The sequence below is a fragment of the Natator depressus genome, chromosome 1 (genome assembly GCF_965152275.1).
Source record: "Natator depressus isolate rNatDep1 chromosome 1, rNatDep2.hap1, whole genome shotgun sequence".
NCBI lineage: Eukaryota > Metazoa > Chordata > Testudines > Cheloniidae > Natator > Natator depressus.
The window spans coordinates 258,372,875-258,394,787 of NC_134234.1; the positions used below are offsets into that span (position 1 = coordinate 258,372,875).

A 21,913-nucleotide genomic window follows, 5' to 3' on the forward strand; every position below is an offset into this window, starting at 1 on the left:
ATTTATTTGAGCATAAGCGTTCGTGAGCTATAGCTCACTGTAGCTCACAAAAGCTTATGCTCAAATAAATTGGTTAGTCTCTAAGGTGCCACAAGTCCTCCTTTTCTTTTTGCGAATACAGACTAACACGGCTGTTACTCTGAAACTTCCATTTTGTTGGGAAGCCAAGGAACTCTTGAAAGCCAGGCTGGTCCCAGCTTGTGTCTCAGGGCTTGTCTACACAGGGACAGTCAGGAAAGCTAAGGTGAACTAACATAAGGTGTGAAGTTTAAAGCATATTCGTTCAAGTGCATTTAGCTCCTGTGGGGATTCTCTCATTCAGAAGGAAAGTGGCCTTAGTCCTCTGTAGCTTAATCCACAGTGAACTCAAACCACTTTCCTCCTCAAATTAGGACCATCCCAGTTAGCAGGGATGTCTGGTCCCCTGCTGCAGCTCAGGAACGAGGTGAATGTCAGCGCTTTGTGGGCTCGGAGACAGCAACATGATGTTGGGGAGCGTCTGGGTCAGGACTGAAGGGCATTGGCAGAGCTACAGGGATGCCCATGACCAGGATATCCAGGAGAAGGAGTACCAGGTTAAGCAAAGGGGGCCGGGGAGTGGGCCGGTTGAGCTCTGCATGTTTCATCTGATACCTGGACTTTCCTGGCTGGCAACAGCTTTGAGAAAGCTGGAAAAAGACAACAGCAGCCTTGAGGGAGGCTTTGTCAGCATAAAAATCACAAACTGGTTGTGATGTGCATGGGAGTGACTTCCAGCTGAGAGCAGCTCAGCTCAGGGGCTATTGCCTCAACTTGGGGGCTACTGCAGCCTCCTTTTCGTCTAAGGAGATGAGACTTGCTAGGCTGCATCAGACCAATGGTCCATCCAGTCTCTTGTCCACCCGCACTACTGTTGCAGGCTCCAGAGGAAGGAACAAACAGCTTCTAATGCACCTCCTCAGTTTAGAAAAGCAGGGAAGGGTGATTACTTCCTGACAGCTCTTTCCCTTGCAGGCAAGGACTGGATGAAGGCTAAATGGATTTCGGATTCACCATATGTTTGGGTTTCTCTCTCCCACCAAAGCTGTGGGAGGCTGTGTGGGCTGGAGCACAGGACTAAGCATCAGGAATCCATGAGTCCTGATCCTGCCTTTGCCACTGACTCCCTGGGTGGCCTTGGCAAGTCATGTGTGAGGGCCTTTTCAAAGGGCTCCTATGCGTGCCCTGGAGAAGACTTGGGCCCCCAGACAAAAGGGGTGTTTTCAAAGCAGAGTGTGGGCTGTGCCAGTTCCTTGAAAATCTGCTCTTGGTACTGGGTGCCCAAACTACATTGGGTGCTCAGGTTTCAGCCTCGTGCTCAGCCACGCTGGGGTTATCGAACCTCCACTGTGATATGATGCTCGGGTCTCCAGGAACAGCTGTTATCCCTAGCTTGGAATGTCCTTGCCTCCTTCCCCCCACACCCCCAGCTCCAAGGTTCGCTCAAGACATTTCTGCAATTCTCTCATGAGGCGCCCATGGCCTGCTGTGACAGCACAATGACATCAGCAATCCTAGCCAATCAGGGCCCTCACTAGGCTCCCAGTTTGGGACTAGGCAAAGAGCTGGTCAAAAGTTGGAATTTTTGTTTGCAGGAAATGTTGACGTTTTGAAATGTCTTTTCATTCTGATCTGGAATCAAAACCAAATATTTCTGAAATTTCCCAGCAGTCAGAAAATCTGAAAAATGTCAGTTCTGGGAAATTTGAATTTTGTTTCCAAATTTCCTTTTTATTTTTATTTTTATTTTATTTATAGGGTTTTTTTCATTGTTATAGCTTTATTATTTATCCATGCAGTCATGCCACATTGGTAGTAATATGCAGTGCTACGGGCATGTTATAATATGACCTCGTAGCTGAAACTTTCAAAGTGTCGCACTGTTTCATTGCAACACAAAGAGCAGAGGTTCCAAGTAGCAGCTGCCCTTAATGAGTTTAAAAATAAAATAAAAATAGAATATTTCAACTATTCTATGATGTCATACCATGACACGTATCCAGACACCTCTTTCACCATGTCCGCCTCAGTGTTTCTCCCTCTGGCAGAGGGGTGGGAGGGGGGAGCTGGAGTAGATCAGTCCTACTCTGGAGGTTTTTAATTCTTAACTTTGGTTTATTCACAGTATTTACAAGGTGGCCTGAGGGCTGGCCCGAGTAGTTCTCTTAAGCAAAAAACCCCACAACACACAAGAAATACATCTCCTTGCCTCCACCTGAGCACTGCTTTGTTATGCTGGCTTCTGGTGGCCAGCACTTCCCAAAACAAAAGTAAACTCAGTGTTTCCCCTACAGGGAGGAGAACAGTTGTCCGCCTTTTCTCCCTGCTGCTGTTTGTTTCTTCTCTCTCTCTCTTCCCCCATTTCACTGGAAAGGGGATGTTTAAAGGTCACCAGTGGCTCCTAATTAGACTCAGGTGTCTCTAACTAACCTGAGATAACCTTTTTTCAGTTCTTAAGAACTTCACCACCCTAGGGCAGATATATCTGCCATCCACCACTCTTACAGCGGGGCTGGAGGACAGGGTGTCTGAGTGGGTGTGGAGGTGGATGGGGCTACTCCGGTGCCTCTGCCTGCGAGGGAGGGCACTGGTGCTCAACCAGATAGTCCTGTCCATGCTCTGGCACCGGCTCAACACCCTGACCCCAGCCCCGGGGTGTCCTGGCTGAAACCAGAAGCTCGTTCTGGAGTTCTTTTGGCCAGGACTGCACTGGGTCTCTGCAGGGGTTCTCCACCTACCCCTAGAGGAGGGAGGGCAGGGCCTGAAGTGTTTACACACCCAGGTCCATGTCTTCCGCCTCCAGGCCCTGCAGAGGCTCCTTTATGGTGCAGGTAGTCTGGCGTGGAGCATACTGGTGCACGCCTTCCTGCGCCGCTTCTGAGGGCTCCGATACGACCGGCAGCTCCTTTATCTCCATCCGAGAGGTCTTCTACCAGGACCTCCTCCGGACCTGGAAACTGCTTTCAACCACCAGGTCCATGGCGGCCACCATGGGAGCAGATCTCCTCGTGGAGCCCCTGCTACACAACCCCCAGCTCCGAGTGCAGGTGGCGGAGTCCCCCTAGGTGCGCCAGAGGTTGGTCCTGGCAGAAGTTACCAGAGTTGGAGACCTCCTGGACTATGACCGGGGAGACTGGTTGGATCCCGTGATACTTGCTCAGCACACAGGGCTCTCCACCCTTCGTAGTCCCCAGCACGTACTTCAGGAGGTGAGGGCAGCCTTACTGCCCGCTGTTCGGGTTTACGTAGAGCAGGTCCTGCAGGAGGGCACTCCTCACCCACCCTGCATCCCGGGCCCTCTGGACCTTTCCATCAGGACCCTGCCCAGTGAGTCCCCCCGGCTATCCCACCCATACACCACGAGCCAGCTGCACGATTTGCAGCCGGTTCGCTTCCGGACCGTGCCAAGGAAACATCTGTACACGCTCATGCTTCACATCCTTCATTTCCTCACCCTCATGTCCCGCCCGAATACGAAGTGGCAGGACCTATTGCCACTTGTTGAGAGTGAGGAACCCCGGTGGGCCAGCCTATATTCCACCCGAGTCCCAAGGCCCGCCAGGGATATTAGTTGGCGGCTCCTCTACGGAGCCGTGAGCATGGGCGCGGTTCACCCCCGTCCCTGAGGCCTGCCCCTTTTGTGGTGTGAGGGATCCCTGGCGCACGTATATCTGTAGTGTGCCGGGTTGCAGCCCCTGTTCTGGCTCCTCCTGAACATCCTTTTACGTTTCTGGCAGCACTTTTCCTCTCACCTTTTCATATACACACACCCTATCTGTGGCCCCACAAAGTCGCGGGACGTCCTCATCAACTTCCTCCTGGCGATGGCCAAAGTGATCATCTACAACACCAGGGAGAGGAGGTTGGCTGAGGAGGTTCTTTGTGACTGTGGGGCCTATTTCCAGTCCTCCCTCCATTCACGCATCCCGGCGGAGTTCCTCTGGGCGGCATCCACTGGCTCCCTTGACATCTTCAAGGAGCAGTGGGCGCTGTCCAGGGTTCTCTGCTTGGTGTCCCGTCAGGTTCCCTTTGTTTGACCCTTTGATCTTTACACCTGTCCCTGTTACATTTTTGGTTGTCTCTTGTAATTATTTGAGTTCCTGGACCCTGTGGATCCTCCCCTAAATCTGGGGGAGGGTCCCTTAGCAATGGGCGGGCTTGCACCCACCACTTCCTGGAACCCAATAGGACCACTCTTACAGCTGCCAGGTTTGACTCTGTCGCAGTAGTGCAAATTATTATATTATGCATTGTTCCCACCGGCTTGTGATGAAATAATGTAAACATAAAATACAAATGGGGAAAAAAGAAACAAAATGTCAAAATGCAGAAACAAAAATTACAAATTCCAAAACAAAATTTTTCCAGAATGAAAATATTTTCACTTCAAAATATTTTTTCTGCAAGAATTTTCATTGGAATCGACACTTTTTTTTATATGTTTTGATTTTTGACACAAATGGCCTTTCCTGTCAGAAAATGGTTTTGATGGAAATTTTCCAACTAGCTTTGATTGGGAGCTCAGGGGGCTTTCAGAGGGGTGTTTGGTTGCCCCCAAGATGCCTAAGGATACAGGACCAGACCTTGAAAGGTATTTAGGAGCTTAACTCCCATTGGAAGTTGGGCTTCTAAATACCTTTGAAGACCTGGGGCACAGAGTGCCTGGCAGGATTTTCAAAGGTGACTGTGAATTTCCTGGGAGTTCAGAAATACCCACTAGATTTATATTGGCATGTGGAAATCACTAGTTTACATATTCTAGTGAAGCTGAGGCACCTAGACGTGAGCAGTGTAAAAGCAGGCTATTTTCAGATGCAGTTGCGGAGAGACAAAACTCACAGCATCTGCGGCAGGTGACCAGGGAAATGACAGAGAGAAAGGGACATAGGGGGGCAGGAGGAAGTAGGCAAAAATGCCCCTGAGCCTTCTCTGCCACCCCCTTTCCCCATCTCTGTGGGCTCAGGCTATAAATGGGGTAAGTGCTGTAGGGGACAATGGCAGGACACATGGGTTGTGGCAGGGTCCTGGGTATCTAGCTACTATGGCCATGAATGCCTTCTTTGCATCACATACAGCTACCTACTATAGACCACCAAATCAGGAAGAGGAGGTGGATGAGGCATTTCTAGAATGAATAACAGAAATACCCAGAACATAAGCCCTGGTCTTAATGAGGGACTTGAACTACCCAGACATCTGCTGGAAAAGTAATATGACAAAACACATTTCTAGTAAGTTCTTGGAATGTACCAGGGACAACTTTTTGTCCTAGAAAATAGAGGGCTAGCATGTTAGACTTGATTCTGACCAACAAGGAGGAATTGGTAGTGAATCTGAACGTGGAAGGCAATTTGGGTGACAGTGATCATGAAATGAGAGATTTCATGATTCTAAGGAAAGGAACGAGTGAGAGCAGCAGAATAAAGACAATGGACTTTAAAAAAGAAGACTTTAACAAACTCAGAGAATTGGTAGGTAAGGTCCCATGGGAAAAAAAATCCAAGGGGAAAAGGAGTTCAAGAGAATTGGCAATTTCTCAAGGAGACAATATTAAAGGCAAAATTGCAAACTATCCCGATGCAAAGGAAAGATAGGAAGAACAGCAAGAAGCCAATATGGCTCCATCAGGAGCTCTTTCATGACATGAAAATCAAAAAGAAATCCTACACAATGTGGAAATATGGACAAATTGCTAAGGAGGAGTACAGAATAATAGCATAAGCATGCAGGAACAAAATCAGAAAGGCTAAGGCACAAAATGAGTTACACCTAGCAAAGGACATAAAAAGCAATAAGAAGAGATTCTTCAAATACATAAAGAGACGGACGAAGGAAAGTGTAGATCCTCTACTTAGTGAGGAAGGAGAGCTCATAACTAAAGGCATCAAGAAAGCTGAGCTGTTTAAAAAGGTTATTGGTGACCAGATCCTCAACACAATTAATATAAACAACAAGGGGAAAGGAATCCAAGCCAAATTAGGGAAAGAACGGGTTAAAGATGAGTTAGACGTTTTCAACTCAGCAGAGCCTGATGAAATGCATCCTAGGGTCCTTAAGGAGCTAACTGAAGCAATCTTGGTATCAGTAGGAATTATTTTTAACTCCTGGAGGACAGGCGAGATCCCAAAAGACTAGAGAAGGGCAAACATAGTACTGATCTTTAAAAAGGGGAACAAAGAGTACCAGGGAATTATAGACCAGTCATCCTAACTTCGATACCTGGCAAGATACTGGAACAAATTATTAAACAATAAGTTGTAAGCACCTAGAGGATGATAGGGTTATAAGGAATAGTCAGCATGGATTTGTCAAGAACAAATCATGGCAAACCAACCTAATTTCCTTCTTTGACAGGGTTACTGGCTTAGAGGATGGGCGAAAGCAGTAGATGTGATATATCTTGATTTTATTAAGGCTTTTTACACAGTCCTGCATGACATTCTCATAAGCAAACTGGGGAAATGTGATCTAGATGAAATTATTATAAGGTGGGTGCACAACTGGTTGAAAGACCATATTCAAAGAGTAGTTATCATTGGTTCTCTGTCATACTAGGAGGGCGTAGGTAGTGGGGACCCATGGGGGTCAGTCTTAGGTTTGGGGCAATATTTTTATTAAAGATTTTGATCATGGACGGAGAGTATGCTTAAAAAATTTGCAGATGACCTCAAGGTAGGAGCGATTTCAAGCACTTTGGAGGACAGGATTAGATTTCAAAATGAATTTGACCAATTGGAGAATTGATCTTAATTCAACAGGATGAAATTCAATAAAGACGAGTGCAAAGTACATCACTAAGGAAGGAAAAATCAAATGCACAATTACAAACTGAGGAATAACTGGCGAGGTGGTAGCACTGTTGAAAAGGATCTGAGAGTTATAGTGGATCACAAATTGAATATGAGTCAGTAATGTGATGCAGCTGTGAAAAAGACTAATATTATGGGGTTTATTAAAAGGACTGTTATATGTAAGACCCGGGAGGTAATTGTCCCACTCTTTTTGGCACTGGTGAGGCCTCAGCTGGAATACTGTGTCCAGTTCTGGGCACTGTACTTTTGGAAAGATGTGGACAAATTGGAGAGAGTCCAGTGGAGAGCAACAGAACTGATAAAAGGTTTAAAAAACCTGACCTATGATGAAAGTTTAAAAAAACTGGGCATGTTTAGTCTTGAGAAAAGAAGACTATGGGGGGGTCGGGTTAACAGTCTTCAAATATGTTATGGGCTGTTATAAAGAGGACAGTGACCCATGTTCACTGAAGGGAGGACAAGAAGTAACGGGCTTCATCTGCAGCAAGGGAGATTTAGGTTAGATATTAGGAAAATCTTTCTAACTATAAAGGTAGTTAAGATCTGGAACAGGCTTCCAAGGGAGATTGTGATAGCACCATCACTGGAGGTTTTTAAAAACAGGCTGGATAAAGACCTGTCAGGGATAGTCTAGGTTTAGTTAGTCCTACCACAGTGCAGGGGGCTGGAATTGATGGCTTCTTGAGGTCCCTTCCAGCCCTACATTTCTATGATGCTATAAGCATATGCATGGCATAGGTACGATTTCTATCCTTAGAGGGAGCATTGTCTTCCGTGCATGCTCACCCTCTGGAAACTACGCTCCTTTAAAGAGTCTCAGGTAGGACACCCAAACATTGACACACACCCCCTAAATCACTGCCACTTTTGGCCTTAGGACTTGTCTGCACAGGGAAATTTACCAGAGTGGCTGTGGTGGTATAATTATGTGGCTATAGTTATAACTAAGGCTATGTTTATGTTACGAAGGTCGTGGAAGTCATGGAATCTGTGACTTCCAGAAACCTCTGTGACATTCTCTGCTTCAGCCCCAGGGGCTGCAGGACTCTGGAGCTGACAGCTAGTGGGGCCCTGGCAGGGTACCGGGGACAGCAGTGACAAGTGACGGGGGCCCCCTGCAAAGTTCCAGCAACAGGTGATAGACTCCTGAAGGGGCCCTCCTCAGGGCTCCAGTGACGGGTGACAGCCTCGCGTGGCGGGGGAAGGGGGATGCTTCAGGCAAGCAGCTGGGGTGTCCCATTTTCTCTTTGGGAAATATGGTCACCCTGCAGCTCCCAGCTGCCATAGGTGAAAAGGGAACCCCACAGCTCCCAGCCACCACGGTGGTGGGGGAAACCACGGAGTCGCAGCAGCAAAAGTCACAGATAGGTCACGGCTTCCGTGAATTTTTGTTTATTGCCTGTGACCTGTTCATGCCTTTGACTAAAAATAACCATGACAAAATCTTAGCCTTAGTTATAAATGTATACTGGTATAGTTATGCAGGTAAATTTCCCTGTGTGGAGAAGCCCTTAATGTTTGTACAGTGCTTTGAACGAGGAAATGTTAAGCAGTTCCTCAGTCACCCAGACCGGCTCTTTCTCCCAGACCATCTCTGTCTTGAAATACTCCTTGAAATTCTTCCTATCCATGACTCTTTCTTACCCTGTACACTTATTTTTGCTGCAGCCCATGATGTTGGTCATTGGTGCCTCTGGCCCAATGACAGGGTGTGTGGGCCCCAGATGTCTCTTCCTCCAAAGCAGTGGCTGCAACATGCCAAATGGTAGCCATGCCACAAAACTGCTCACCTGCCATTTTGGATTGCCAACTTCCTGAGGTGTGGCTGGGGCAGGGGAGAGCAGAGGAAACAAGAGCTCGGAGGGATTGATTTAAGGGGATAATCTATCATTTATTATTTATTATTTAGATTGGAGTAGTGCCCACAATGTGCTGGGTCCTTTGCAAAGTCCAGACAAAAGAAGACACTACCCCTGCCCTGGAAAGCTGGCAATCTAAAAACATACAAGCAAAGTGAGCGGAGTGGTGATAGGACAACAGCTTACAAGGATCACGACTGTTTTTGTTTTTTAAAATAAACAAACTAAATTCCCCCACTTTAGCTTCCCTTCCAAATTCAACCCTTATGCATTCCCCCCATTCTGATTCCCAGTGCTAGTTCCAGTGTGCGTACACTCCTCCCTCCCAGCAATCCTTCCCGCCATTCAGCCCCCTTCCCTCCATGTATGTGAGCAGTTCGTTAATGAGATAAAATCAGTGATTTAGAGAAGCAGATGATTTACTATCCTAAGCAGAGCTTTCTCTAACCCAATAAAGGAAAGGAGCCAGAGACTCCATGAAACCCAGTAAGGACTTCGCTACTGTCTATCTCTTTTACATGGAAGATGTGGGAGAGAGAGATTGAGCCAGCTAGCTTCTTTCTTTGTAGGCACTGCAGAAGTAGTAGGTCTCCAAGAGTACTATCAATGAGAAGATAGTGGCCTTCTGGACCAGCTCAGAGTGGGCGTCCGTTGCTTGTGGAGAGGGTGGCATGGAAGAAAGCACAGAGATGTATGTGAGGGGGCAGACGTTCCAAGAGGTGGTGCTGAGGTGGTGGTGTAAGGAGAATTCATTTCTTACCCGTACGCTGCACCAGCTAATGGGGGGAGGCACATGACCTCCCCACGTGACTCTGCCCCGCCCCCAGCCCAGGCCCTGTGCACTCCCCCTCTCTGCCCCATGATCCATCCCACGTTACCAAAAGCAATGGAGGAGGCACAGAGCCCCTGGCATCTGGTTAGCATCCCTGGAGCAAGGGAGATTTAGGTTAGATATTAGGAAAAACTCTAACTATAAGAGTAGTTAAACTCTGGAATAAGTTTCCATGGGAGGGTGTGGAATTCCCATCACTGGAGGTTAAGAACAGGTTAGACAAACACCTGATATGGGATGGTCTAAGTTTACTTGGTCCTGCCTCAGTGCAGGGGACTAACCTCTGTGTTAGCTGATGGCAGCCATTAACCCCTTCCAGCACAACAATACCAATCCTCTCAGCTCTGCCCATCACCCCAATCCTGTGTAAAAATGCTGACACCCTGAAAGAAAAAGAAAGAAAGAAGGAGAATAATGTCTACACTGCCACTTATATTGGAATAACTTATGCCGTTTAGGGGTGTGGAAAAAACATGCCCCTGAGTGACATAAGCCCAGGTGTGGACAGTGCTATGTCGGCAGGAGAGCTTCTCCCACTGACATAGCTACCGCCGCTTGCTGTGGGTGGAGTCATTATGTCAATGGGAGAGCTCTCGCCCACCGGCACAGAGCGGCTATTCGAGAGATCTTACAGAGGCGCAGCTGCATTGGTACGGCTGCGCCACTGTATGATCTCTAGTGTAGACATGGCTGGTAGGGACCTTAGACCTTAGTCCGTCCCATACTTTGCTGCACATTAGGCTACCCACATTTGCTATCCTTGCCTGTCAACTGCCCTTCTCTCCAAATCTTCCCATTTCATGTCGAGGTGCTAAATGTCATTCAGAACTGTTCGTTTCCATGTCATTTGCGGTCTTCCTCTCTTTCTTCTCGCATTTTCTGGCGTCCATTCAAGGGCGGCATTTGGTCAGCGTTCTTTTCCCATTCTCAGCACATGTCCCAGCCACGGATATCTTCTTTTGTAGATTATTTGTGAGAGGGTGCCTTGTCCAGTCATTTTTCTGACTTCTTCATTCATCTTCCTATCGCTATATGTTATTCCCAATATTCTTCTCAGACATTAGTGTTGAAATGCATCCAGCTTTTGCATATCTTTCTTGGTAAGTTGCCATGTCTCACTGCTATATGTTGTGATGGTGATAACAACTGCTTTGTACACGTGCAGTGTGGGGACTCTCCCTACCAGCCACGTTCAAAGAAACTGAACGTGGCTGGTAAGGAGAGTCCCTGAAATAGAGGGGGATTGGAGAGTGGCACAGGGAGTCTGTGCGGGGAATGGATGGATACAAGGAGCCACTGGGGTGCAATGAGCTCTGCCTACACTAGCTACAAAGTGTGCAACCCCATATAGATGGAAGAACAGGCACAGAGAGGTTAAGTGACTTGCCCAGAGACATGCGGTGAGTCTATGGATGAATAAGAAATAGAAGCTGCATCTCTGGCTTCCCACGCTCCTGCTCTAATAATTAGCCCACACTCAAATCTCTCCTTAAAAGAAAGAGAACTGCATTGGCTAAGTGACAGTTAAGGAGGGCTATGATAGCAGAAATAGGGTGCTATATTTAGGTAGGACCACCTTTTCAAAAGTGCTCCCGGATTTTCGGTGCCTTCATTGTTGAGTACCCACAATTAGGGAACACTTGAAAATGTAGACCTACATATTAAAAACCATACGGTTAAACCCACAAGACCATCTAGCAGTAGGAAACATAGTCAGAGTGAATGTGCATTGCTCAGAGCCAGTTTTCAACCTGCTGTTGAAGGGGCTGATTCTGGGGACATTTCGAGATCAAAGGGGAGGGCATGCCACAGCCCTGGGGTCACATAGGCAACGAGACAGAGGTTTTCCTTCCTGTCCCCCCTACACATGCCATGCTCTAGGGGCCCCGTCCCTTGGAGCTCCCAGGATGCAATGATGCATAACATGGAGCCAGAGCCTCAGAAAGTTAACTTCCCAGTAGGGGCCGTAAATCTCAAATCTGTAACCTAATTCATGCCCAGCAAGCAGCCAGTGAAACACACATCCGAGACCCACTCCCCAGCAGCAGAGAGGGGCAGAGGGAGATTACTAGTGGTGCCACCTGAATGACAGTTCTCCCCTCTTTCTCCCGGGCAGGGTCAGCAGACAACAAGATTGAGACAGCTATGTCTGAGCTGGTGCCGGAGCCCCGGCAAAAACCAGCAGTGCCAATGAAACCTGTTGGCATTAACTCCAACCTGCTGGGCTACATTGGGATCGACACCATCATTGAGCAGATGCGCAAGAAGACCATGAAGACAGGCTTTGACTTCAACATCATGGTTGTAGGTAGGACGGGTCATCAAGGCCTATGGAGCTTTTGGGGGGCATAGAGAGAAGCTTTGCCGAGCTTTGACTTCACTCTCATAGGCACAGGTACAAGAGGTTATAAGGGTATAGGGGATCATTGGGAGTATGGGTGAAGGACAGATCAGTCCAAGCCTAGTTCCAGTAGATCCCTAGTCCCTGTCCTTGTGATTTTCTGTTAAGGTACTTATGAAGGGCAAGAAGATCCCTCACACCCAACCTGGCAACTTCCATGGGTTTAAGTTCTTCAGCCTATTGTCAGAGCACAGCTGTGGTAAATGCTACATTCTTCCCCTTTACATTTATCAGGTCAAAGTGGGCTGGGGAAATCAACACTGGTGAACACCCTCTTCAAATCCCAAGTTAGCCGCAAGTCTTCAGGCTGGAACCGTGAGGAGAAGATCCCTAAGACAGTGGAGATCAAGGCCATTGGGCATGGTAAGAAAAGTATCCTGAGGACCAGCAGTACTGTCTGAAAGAGTGTACAGGGTGCTGGTGTCTTAGAACAGTCCTGTCAAGGACCTTTTACGAGGGCTGACTGGAAAACCAGAATTCAAGATTTAGTTCCACATTGAGATGAAACAGACCTTTCCAAATTTTTGAGAGAGGGAGAGAGAGACCCTGACCCATTAGACTAGCCAGCAGCCTGGTGGTTAGGGCACTCATCTGGGAAGTAGGAGACCCAGGTTCAAAGTCCCTGCTTTGAAAGAGGCACAAACAGTCTCTCCCTTGCTTCTGTGGTCGTGGAAAGGGCAGACCATCATCATTCCCACAACATGTGTCATAGACACCTACACAGAGAAGCCGATCTTGAGGGAGGGGGATCATGAGGTCTTTTCTGCTTTCTTCCCCAGTCATTGAAGAAGGTGGTGTCAAGATGAAACTGACGGTAATTGACACCCCGGGATTTGGTGACCAGATCAACAATGAGAATTGGTGAGCGTCTGACCGACCCATCTATCCTCCCCCTCTCCGTGTGCCTCTTGGGTGGCTGACTTCCCCACAGGGCTGGGCATACAGAAGAGTCAGCACCCAGCGTGGTCCATGCTGTAAGATGGACCCCGCCCCTGGAACACAGCGAAGAGGTCAGCCTGAGCTCAGCCCCAGGCGGAGTCAGCGCTGCAGGGTGGGATGTTGGTGTTCCTTCCGATTCGGTTCTGAACCAGTCCCCAGCATGGGAGCGGGGGGACTCTGTGGCGCCGGTTGTTGTCTTTCATACAAGATGTGTTCATTACAGATCCCGTAGTACATCTGAGAAGAATAAAGGTGTCAGTAGCAGCATCCTGCCAAAGTCCAATCTGGATAATGGTATTCTGCCTCCCCAAACGTCACCCGGGGGTTCCAGATGGATGGGATATTGTTCTTCTCTTCCTCGCTTAAGGCCTGAGCCAAAGCCCATTGACCTCAATGGAAATAGTCCTGTTGCCTTCGGTGGGCTTTGGATCAGGCCCATGTACTGCTGTGAACTGTTAAACTGCCAGCACGTTCCGCTCCAGAGGTGGCTGTGCTTCAGCGGCCGGGGAAATGAGCACAGCTTATAAAGTGTTTGGGAGCCTACTAGATGACAAAAAGAACAGGAGGACTTGGGGCACCTTAGAGACTAACCAATTTATTTGAGCATAAGCTTTCGTGAGCTACAGCTCACTTCATCGGATGCATGTAGCTGTAGCTCACGAAAGCTTATGCTCAAATAAATTGGTTAGTCTCTAAGGTGCCACAAGTCCTCCTGTTCTTTTTGCGAATACAGACTAACACGGCTGCTACTCTGAGGTTAGATGACAGAGGCTCAGGAAATGTAAAATCCTTATAATGATCATTTCATTTATTTTACTTAGGCGTACACATGCTATAAAAGAGTGACTATTGCTGTGCTCTAGGACCCTTGGCTAACTTAAAACTCAACAAAATTCACCCCCCAAGTGTACGTTTGGTGAGGCAATGCAGTCAGTATAGCCCACTACCAGCCAACCAGGCAGCGCATCCTTCTCAAGTCCCCCTCCCAGTCCAACAGTTCCCCCCACCCCGCTTGCAATCCCCTGCTCCGCTCCCCCACCCCCCCAAAATTCAGCAGATTCTGCCTATTTTGGATCAGAGTAAGGCAAATGCCAAAGTCACGGGGGGCCCGCACAGCGAACGCCCTGCCAGCAGCCCCTTTCCACGTATGCCACTGGGGCTTCAGCTTGAGCACCTCTGCTGATCAAGAACCCTGGCAGGATCTGATCAGGCCAACAGATGATACCCTCCCACCCTGGAAACCCTCTTAGTTCCTGTAAGTGCCAGCAGCACTGTATGTATGAGGGATGAGGAAGGAATGTGCCCCCCGCCCCTCTCTCTGACCTTCACAGCTGGGAGCCCATCGAGAAATACATCAGTGAGCAATATGAAAAATTCCTGAAAGAGGAAGTGAATATTGCAAGGAAGAAACGAATCCCAGACACACGAGTCCACTGCTGTCTCTACTTCATCTCCCCCACGGGTCACTCGTAGGTATCCTGCTGCTGACGGCTTCCTCTCTCCCACTTCTCACTTTTATGTCTCTTGTCTCATCCGTATCTTACTGTGTCTCTACTTTAGCTCCCCCTATGGACCAGTCACATGTATCTCACCACTCCCTCTCTATGTGATGTCCTCCACGAGTCTCTCTCGGCATCCTATCCCATGCATCACTCCTATATACATCCCACTCTGCGTCTTTCATCTCCCCCATGGGTCATGCGTAGGAATCCCACTGTTGTTTAACTTTTCCCTACTGGGGTGAACACTGGGAGGGCTGTACAGAAAAGCATTAGACTGGGATAGCCAGGCCAGCTCTCCCCATAGTTTTTTCTTCTTCTAGGCATTGAGTGAGGAGGAAGGAGAAGCGATCTAATGGGAGCATCTCTTGGGGGATATGCAGGAGAGCTCTCCCTTCTCCCTCTCGTCTGGACTCTGGGAGGGGGAAGAGCGGAGTCAGCGTTAAGGGTGATGTGGTAAAATGACTCTCACTTATTCCTTTTTCCTGGGCTGCAGCTTGCGACCCCTGGACCTAGAGTTCATGAAACACCTCAGCAAAGTAGTAAACATCATCCCTGTTATCGCCAAGGCAGACACCATGACTCTGGAAGAGAAGACTGAGTTCAAACAAAGGGTGAGTACCACCATGCCTGTGTGGAGTGAGTCTTTCCCAGCCTCATCTGTCCTGGCAGGAAGGTGGGAAAGGTGGTTGTATCCTTCAGACTGGGATTATATTGTCTTGACCACTCAGACATCCTGGTGTTTCCCTCCATGGTTCGGAACAGCATTCAGCTGCTGCCATGGGATACAATATTGGACTCTTCTCCACTGACAGAGTCCAGCTATCGTGTAACCTTAAAACAGGACCTGGTTCTGTGTCAATGTGGGGTGTGTGCGATGATCTGGGTGTGCTCATATGGCAGAAGATTGCCTAAACCATTCAGATTAATATGGGGAAGGCCACTTTTCCAGCTGTTAGGATATCACAGCAATTCAGCTCTTTCCCAAGTCGCTGTACATTCCTGACAATATGGCCTTGTCATGAATATAGGGGGACGGGTAGCATAAAATCCCTCCTTGGCAGCTGGACTGGATTGCCTTACCTGTAAAGGGTTAAGCAGTTCAAATAACCTAGTTGGCACCTGACTAGAAGGACCAATGAGGAACGAAGATACTTTCAAATCTGGGGGGGAAGGATTTGTTTGTTGTTCTCTGTGTTCCCTCTTCGGACCGAGAAGCCAAGCAGGTACAATAGCTCCTGAAACATATACCTGGAATAATCCATCTAAAACCACAGAAACTGTGAGTAGGGCAAGGAAATGCATTAGGTTATCTCTTGTTTTGGCTTGTGAATTTCCCTACGTTACAGAGGTAGTTTCATTCCTGTTTTTGTAACTGTGAAGCTGAGCACAGAAGGGAATCCTCTGTGTTTAAAATCTTTTTATTACCCTGTAAAGTTACCTTCCATCCTGATTTTGCAGGTGTGATTCTTTTACTTTTTTCTTTATAATAAAAATTCTTCTTTTAAGAACCTGATTGATTTCAGTGTCCTAAAGAAAAGGGGTCTGGTTGAGCTCATGTTGCTAAGGCAACTGGTTGGTATTTTAGTCTCAAGCCTTCCTAGGAAAGGGGGTGAAGGGCCTTGGGGGGATATATTGGTGGGGGGGATGATTCCAAGTGACCCTTCCCTGAATTTTTGTGTAAATCACTTGGTGGTGGCAGCAATATACTGCCCAAGGACAAGGAAAGGAATTTGTGCCTTGGAGAGTTTTTAACCTAAGCTGATAGAATACAAGCTTAGGGGGTCTTTCATGGGGTCCCCACATCTGTACCCCAGAGTTCAGAGTGGGGGGGTACCTTACCCAAGAATATGCTTGCCCTTTAAATGAACCTTTGAAAAACATGTGCCCACAGTGGGTCAGAGCTGACATTAGGGTGACCAGATCTTCCGATTTTATAGGGACAGTCCCAATTTTTGGGTCTTGGCTCCTATTACCTCCCACCCCCTGTCCTGATTTTTCACACTTGCTGTCTGGTCACCCTAGCTGACATTAACATGTATCTGTGCTAGTGAACCCCATCTCTGAGCTCAGACTAATCAACAGGAGAATGGTTTCAGAGTAGCAGCCGTGTTAGTCTGTATCCGCAAAAAGAAAAGGAGGACTTGTGGCACCTTAGAGACTAACAAATTTATTTGAGCATAAGCTTTCGTGAGCTACAGCTCGCCCAAATGATCCTAAGGAAATGATCAACTAAGACCACAAAGAATAATGATGAATGGTCTGCTAGGGGCACCACAATGGAGAATTTAAAAAGAGTGGATCTTCTGGTGAACTGAAATCTACTAGAGATCATTTGGGGCAAAAACTACCTGGTGGGCTGCATCTATCGTGGAAGAGCAGCTGTTTCTATGCTGAAGTCTCTCAAAGGGCATCTGTCACAGTGATGGCAAGGGTTTCACACCTGTGTTGTGACCTGCCAAGATGTCTTTCTGCTGATCCCTGTTCTGTGACTGGGTTATTAATCCTTCATAACCCTGACCCATGGGGCCAGCGAATAAAGTCCAATCTCTTGCCAGCACTGCTGTGTGTCACAACTGTATCACACACTCCTTCAGGAGTATTCCCTGCAGGTGCCTTCCCCTTGAGAATGTTGCAGCAGGAATGTAATACCACTGCACCCTGCTGTCTGCCATAATTCAATGCTTGCACTGCTTTTTACTTTCCAATGTTTCCCTGCCCAGGTGCGCAAAGAACTGGAGGTGAATGGCATCGAGTTTTACCCCCAGAAAGAGTTTGATGAGGACCTGGAGGATAAAACAGAGAATGACAAAATCAGGGTAGGACACACCATATAACGAGAGAGTATTGAGGAGTGGTTAGATTTCACTGAGTGCAGAATGGAGACAAATCACTCTAGTTTTCAAAGTGCTTTGAGATCCTTGGATGAAAGATGCTATAATGCAAAGTATTATTATTATTGTTTATATCCAGTAGGGAGGATGGGTTCTTTTATCCTTTCTAATTTAATTTGCATTGTCTCCGTTCATTATCACCATAGAGTGCAGTGACTGCTGAATTTAAGAGGACTATTTGTTTCACTTCATCTTGCTGGACACTGGGTTTGGGCTGGGTTTAGCTTCCCATGTGAGCTGTTGCTATTTAAGCCCCAACTTCTTCTCAGCTTGACCCCTCAAACTCTTATTTTTGGGGGTCTCCCAAGTAAAAATTTGATCGTATTTCCCTTCACATCAACCATCATTGCAGTATTCTCCTGTAGAAATGCTGGGGATATCTGCAGACCAACCTCTAGGAATCTGGGGACATCTGTAGAAGACATGTAGGGCTTTTCCTTTTGGGTGTTTATGAATTTCATTTTGGGGGGGTATTTTTAGCAATTTTTGAGTTTTGTGTAGATATCCAAAATTGGTGAGTTTGGGGGTTTCTCTATGTATACACTAGGCTTTGCAGAATTCAATTTTTATTTTTTTCATAATTTTGATGGATAATATCAAAGTTTATTTTTAAGCAGTTTTTTCAATTAAAATTTTCACAGTGGGTAAAATTGGGGTGCTGGTCAGATGATAGGGAAGATAGGACAATAATTATTTAATGACCGTGGATGTTGAGATTCAAAAAGTTAAAGCTTTATAACCATTCAAACACAAATTGTCAATATCATGTCAAAATATAAAAAGTAAATATCCTTAAAATCAAACCCTAATAAGTTCTCAAACAGCATTTTTCTTACTTTGTCTATCTGTAAATTTCAGTTATTATCTGTGGAAATATTTTTCATCAGTTTGGGGGTCCCTTAAATTGATGTTTACCTACTTTTTTTTACCAATAAAAATCTAATTCTTCCAAGCCTATATATACTGTATATATTATACGCATTACTCATTACAGTCGTATATACTATAATAAGCAATCTCTTTGTAATGTTCCCTAGTGCACTTTAATGTAGCACTGTTTCAAACAGCATTACTTTAAAGTGCACTAGGGAACCTTTAGTGTGCACCAGAAGGGTCTACACAGACCAATTAATGTGCAACACATTTGCGTGCTTTAGAAATCATACCCCGTGTAGACAAACCCTTAGATACAAGTAGCCATTTCCAATGTTTTTCCCATGTTTATTGGATGAACACTGATTTCATTTTTTTATTGGGGTGTTTTACTGGTGTTTATCAGTTAATACTGAAAATCAGAAGCCATAAACTTATGGAACATTGTGGAGACCTGCGAAAACCTATGGAAATATTGGGGGATCTGCAGACTGACCTATGAAAGCAAGGGATTTCTACACAACATATGGAAGTGTCGGGTACCTCTGGGGACTGTCACATTTATAGAACTAGCTGCACCTCTCCCCCCTCTTGGTATTTCTTCACGGCAGAGTAAACTCGGAGGATTGGCACCTGGGTTAGCCTACCATAGGTGTGAGTGGTCACTCCAAAGTTATTGTGTCCTCATTGAGGCTGCAGTCCCCTGTGCATGTGTGTTGCTAGGACTTATGGGAGTGGGGGTGGGCGGAGGCATCTCCCATGGTTCTTTGTGCTAAAGTGAGATGAGCCACTCTATGATTCTTTCCCAATGAATTGTGGGAGAAGTTGTCTCTCCTTTTGGCCAGATGGGAGGAATTGTGGGAAGGTGTTGGAGGACTCTCAGTATTGGAATGATTTAGTCTGTGTCCTCACTGCAAAATGAGCGGGTTACCAGCCTCACTCAGCCGTTAGCCTATACCCCAGGACAGGACAGCTAGCTGGGGTTGAAAGCACCACTAAACTTGGGTGACAGATTTTTATGTGTGGAAGGGAGGAGAGTTAGGGGCAACACCTGAGTAAAAGGCCAAGTTAACTCTGCAGTGAAGACATACTCCCTGAGTGCATCTCCTCAGGTGATAGGTACAGGCAAAAGGCCTATCTCGGGGTTGGAATCATGTGATTCTTCCACTCTGAGCCAGGGACCTGGGTAAAATACTCCATGTATAGCAACCTCTTATCACTAAGTGATACAGTAACCTGCAACCTCCTTAAAACAACATAGAATCATAGAATACCGGGTTGGAAGGGACCTCAGGAGGTCATCTAATCCAACCCCCAGCTCAAAGCAGGACCAATCCCCAATTTTTGCCCCAGATCCCTAAATGGCCCCCTCAAGGATTGAGCTCACAACCCTGGATTTAGCAGGCCAATGCTCAAACCACTGAGCTATCCCTCCCCTCTTCATTGAATGGAGCACTAGAGAAAAAATAGGATTTTAGAACAAGGAACAGTATGTCTCTCCTACCTAGGATCCTACCGTCCCATACTGGTAGGCCCAATACCTAGGTAGGCCTATACGCACACATGCACACACTCTTTGTCTTGCAGGAGACTTAGTCAAGTGTTGGTGGCTTTTGCCCTCTGGGTCAGAAAGTTTCATACCCTGGCAGGAGAGTGAGCTAGAGTTGTCAGAGTGAATAGTTCTGGCATTGTCCCTTTAGGACTCATAGGTGACCATCTTGAGCCATCTCCTCTTTCCTTCTGGGAACCACCCCAGAGAGACCCCTCGGGAGAAATAGTTACACCAAAATATGAGTGCAGCAAACACCAGGCCAAAGTCAGGCCAGCATACAGTATTAATAAATGATTTCAGGGAGCTCCATATTCATCACTTCTTTGATTCAAAAATGCTGGTCACATCTGCAGACTCACCTAGAACAATACTGCACCCATCTGCAGAACCCATGGAATCACTGGGAAACTCTGCAGGCTCAGCTATGGCAACAGCTGTAAACAACTGTTGAAATGCTAGGGCTATTATCGTATTCAGCAGTGGCCGGTCATCGACAGTGAGTGCCTGTTGCCCTGCAGAAGACTGCATGCTGGAGGGAGGAGGGTAACAGGGGGAAGGGTGGAGAGAGATTAGTATATCTCATTGTTGTCTAGTGCGCAGAGGAACAGCTTGACTAGGCCTGTCTACCTGTCTATCTCCAGCAGGAAAGCATGCCGTTTGCAGTGGTGGGCAGCGACAAGGAATACCAAGTAAATGGCAAAAGAATCCTGGGCAGGAAAACTCCCTGGGGCGTCATTGAAGGTAAACAGGTCCATCCTTTTGAGATGGATGTATCTCCGTAGGCTCAGGCACGCAAAGCTCCAGGTACTACCCCTTGCACCTATAGTTAAACATATTTTTTAATCAAAATTAAAAAAAGATATTTTCAAACACCGCTGCTGAGGGGAATTGGAGCTACCACTGTGGTATCACCAACTGGCAGGGTATTGCGGCCACTCTAGAGTAGAAAAGGTGCCACGTTGGGGCCCATGAGGTCACTTCACTTTTCAAGTGACCCCTCCCTCATGGTTTTAAGAACTGACAAGCCCAATAGACTGCATGTGATGCACAAATAGCACTATATGCCCTGTTTGAAATATAAGATTTGTGCCCGTCTGCCCACTGCCTTGACAACCATCCCCTGCGCTGTACTAATGAAGGGTTTTTTTAACACCCCACTCCCCAATTTTCTCTGTTTACAGTGGAAAACCTCAATCACTGTGAATTTGCCCTACTTCGAGACTTTGTCATCAGGTGAGGCCAGCGGTTATGCACCTGTTTATTCCTGATGAGAAGGGCTACAGTACTTACTTAACTGACTTTCAGATAGAATTTCCTAGTGACGAAAGCCATGATAATGGAACAGTCTCCAACCGGATGAAAGTCATATTTCTTCAGACAATTCAAGCTGGGCTGACTACTAGAGGGAACAATCTTAAATTAACTAATGGACAGGGCAACCTAGCTGATCTTTAATGTCTATGATTGCTATGCCAACAAGGGGGCTAGTTGTGATGGTGCTCGGGTGATGTAGATGGCCTGTGTGACAACGAACGGGAGTGACACCCTCCCCCATGCCCCATTATACAAACACACAATAGATGGGAACACTTTTTAGTTGCTCCTGACTTAGGGCTGGGTTGGAATCAATGACAAAGAAGGAAAGACTCTTCAGTCCATTCCCAATCCCCAGACCATATAGTCCTCCTGATCTGGGGATGAACTAGAATTGACCAAGAGATAAAAAGCTCCATATCCCCAATCTCCAGTCCCCCTCCTCTCAAGTTCATGTATGGATTGAAGCCCTTTCAGGAGAACTGACATCTGTCTGAAATTCTGTGGGAAGTCCCATAGTTTGAAGGCATAGGTGCTAGAACTACGGGTGCCGGGGAGTGCTGCCGCACCCTCTGGCTTGAAGAAGTTTCCATCATATCCAGGGTTTACAGTTTGGTTCAATAGTTCTCAGCACCCCCACTATAAAAATTGTTCCAGCACCCCTGTTTGAAGGTAATTTTTATGCCCTATAAACTAATAAGGTAGGTTTTTTTCAGAAGCCCAAATGTAAATATACGTCAAAGTTAAAAACCATTCCCCTGTATGCTTTCTGATGTCATGGAGTTTTGGCATCTGGGAGAGATGAAACCTCAGATTGTGACACAGTGATGTCATGGTGACATCACAATATTGCATTGTTTGTCCCTCACAACAAATTCCTAATGCTGGTACCACCTAGCTGTCACTGTTGGGCTTTCCCC

At 46.9% G+C, this 21,913-nt stretch overlaps 1 protein-coding gene across 2 annotated transcripts in view; it reads left to right on the forward strand.

Moving 5' to 3' along the window:
• The window catches only part of SEPTIN3 (septin 3), a 33,100-nt gene that overhangs the window by 2,492 nt on the left and 8,695 nt on the right, over nt 1–21,913 (forward strand). Inside the window, exons 2-9 of one of the 2 annotated variants that reach the window (XM_074941715.1) lie at nt 11,638–11,829; nt 12,157–12,285; nt 12,702–12,783; nt 14,193–14,330; nt 14,857–14,974; nt 17,084–17,179; nt 20,324–20,420; nt 20,861–20,912. In XM_074941715.1, the coding sequence (XP_074797816.1) occupies nt 11,638–11,829; nt 12,157–12,285; nt 12,702–12,783; nt 14,193–14,330; nt 14,857–14,974; nt 17,084–17,179; nt 20,324–20,420; nt 20,861–20,912 (904 nt within the window). Of the gene's footprint in view, nt 1–11,637; nt 11,830–12,156; nt 12,286–12,701; nt 12,784–14,192; nt 14,331–14,856; nt 14,975–17,083; nt 17,180–20,320; nt 20,421–20,860; nt 20,913–21,913 lie in introns of both variants that reach the window. The other variant, XM_074941714.1, reaches the window with a different exon arrangement.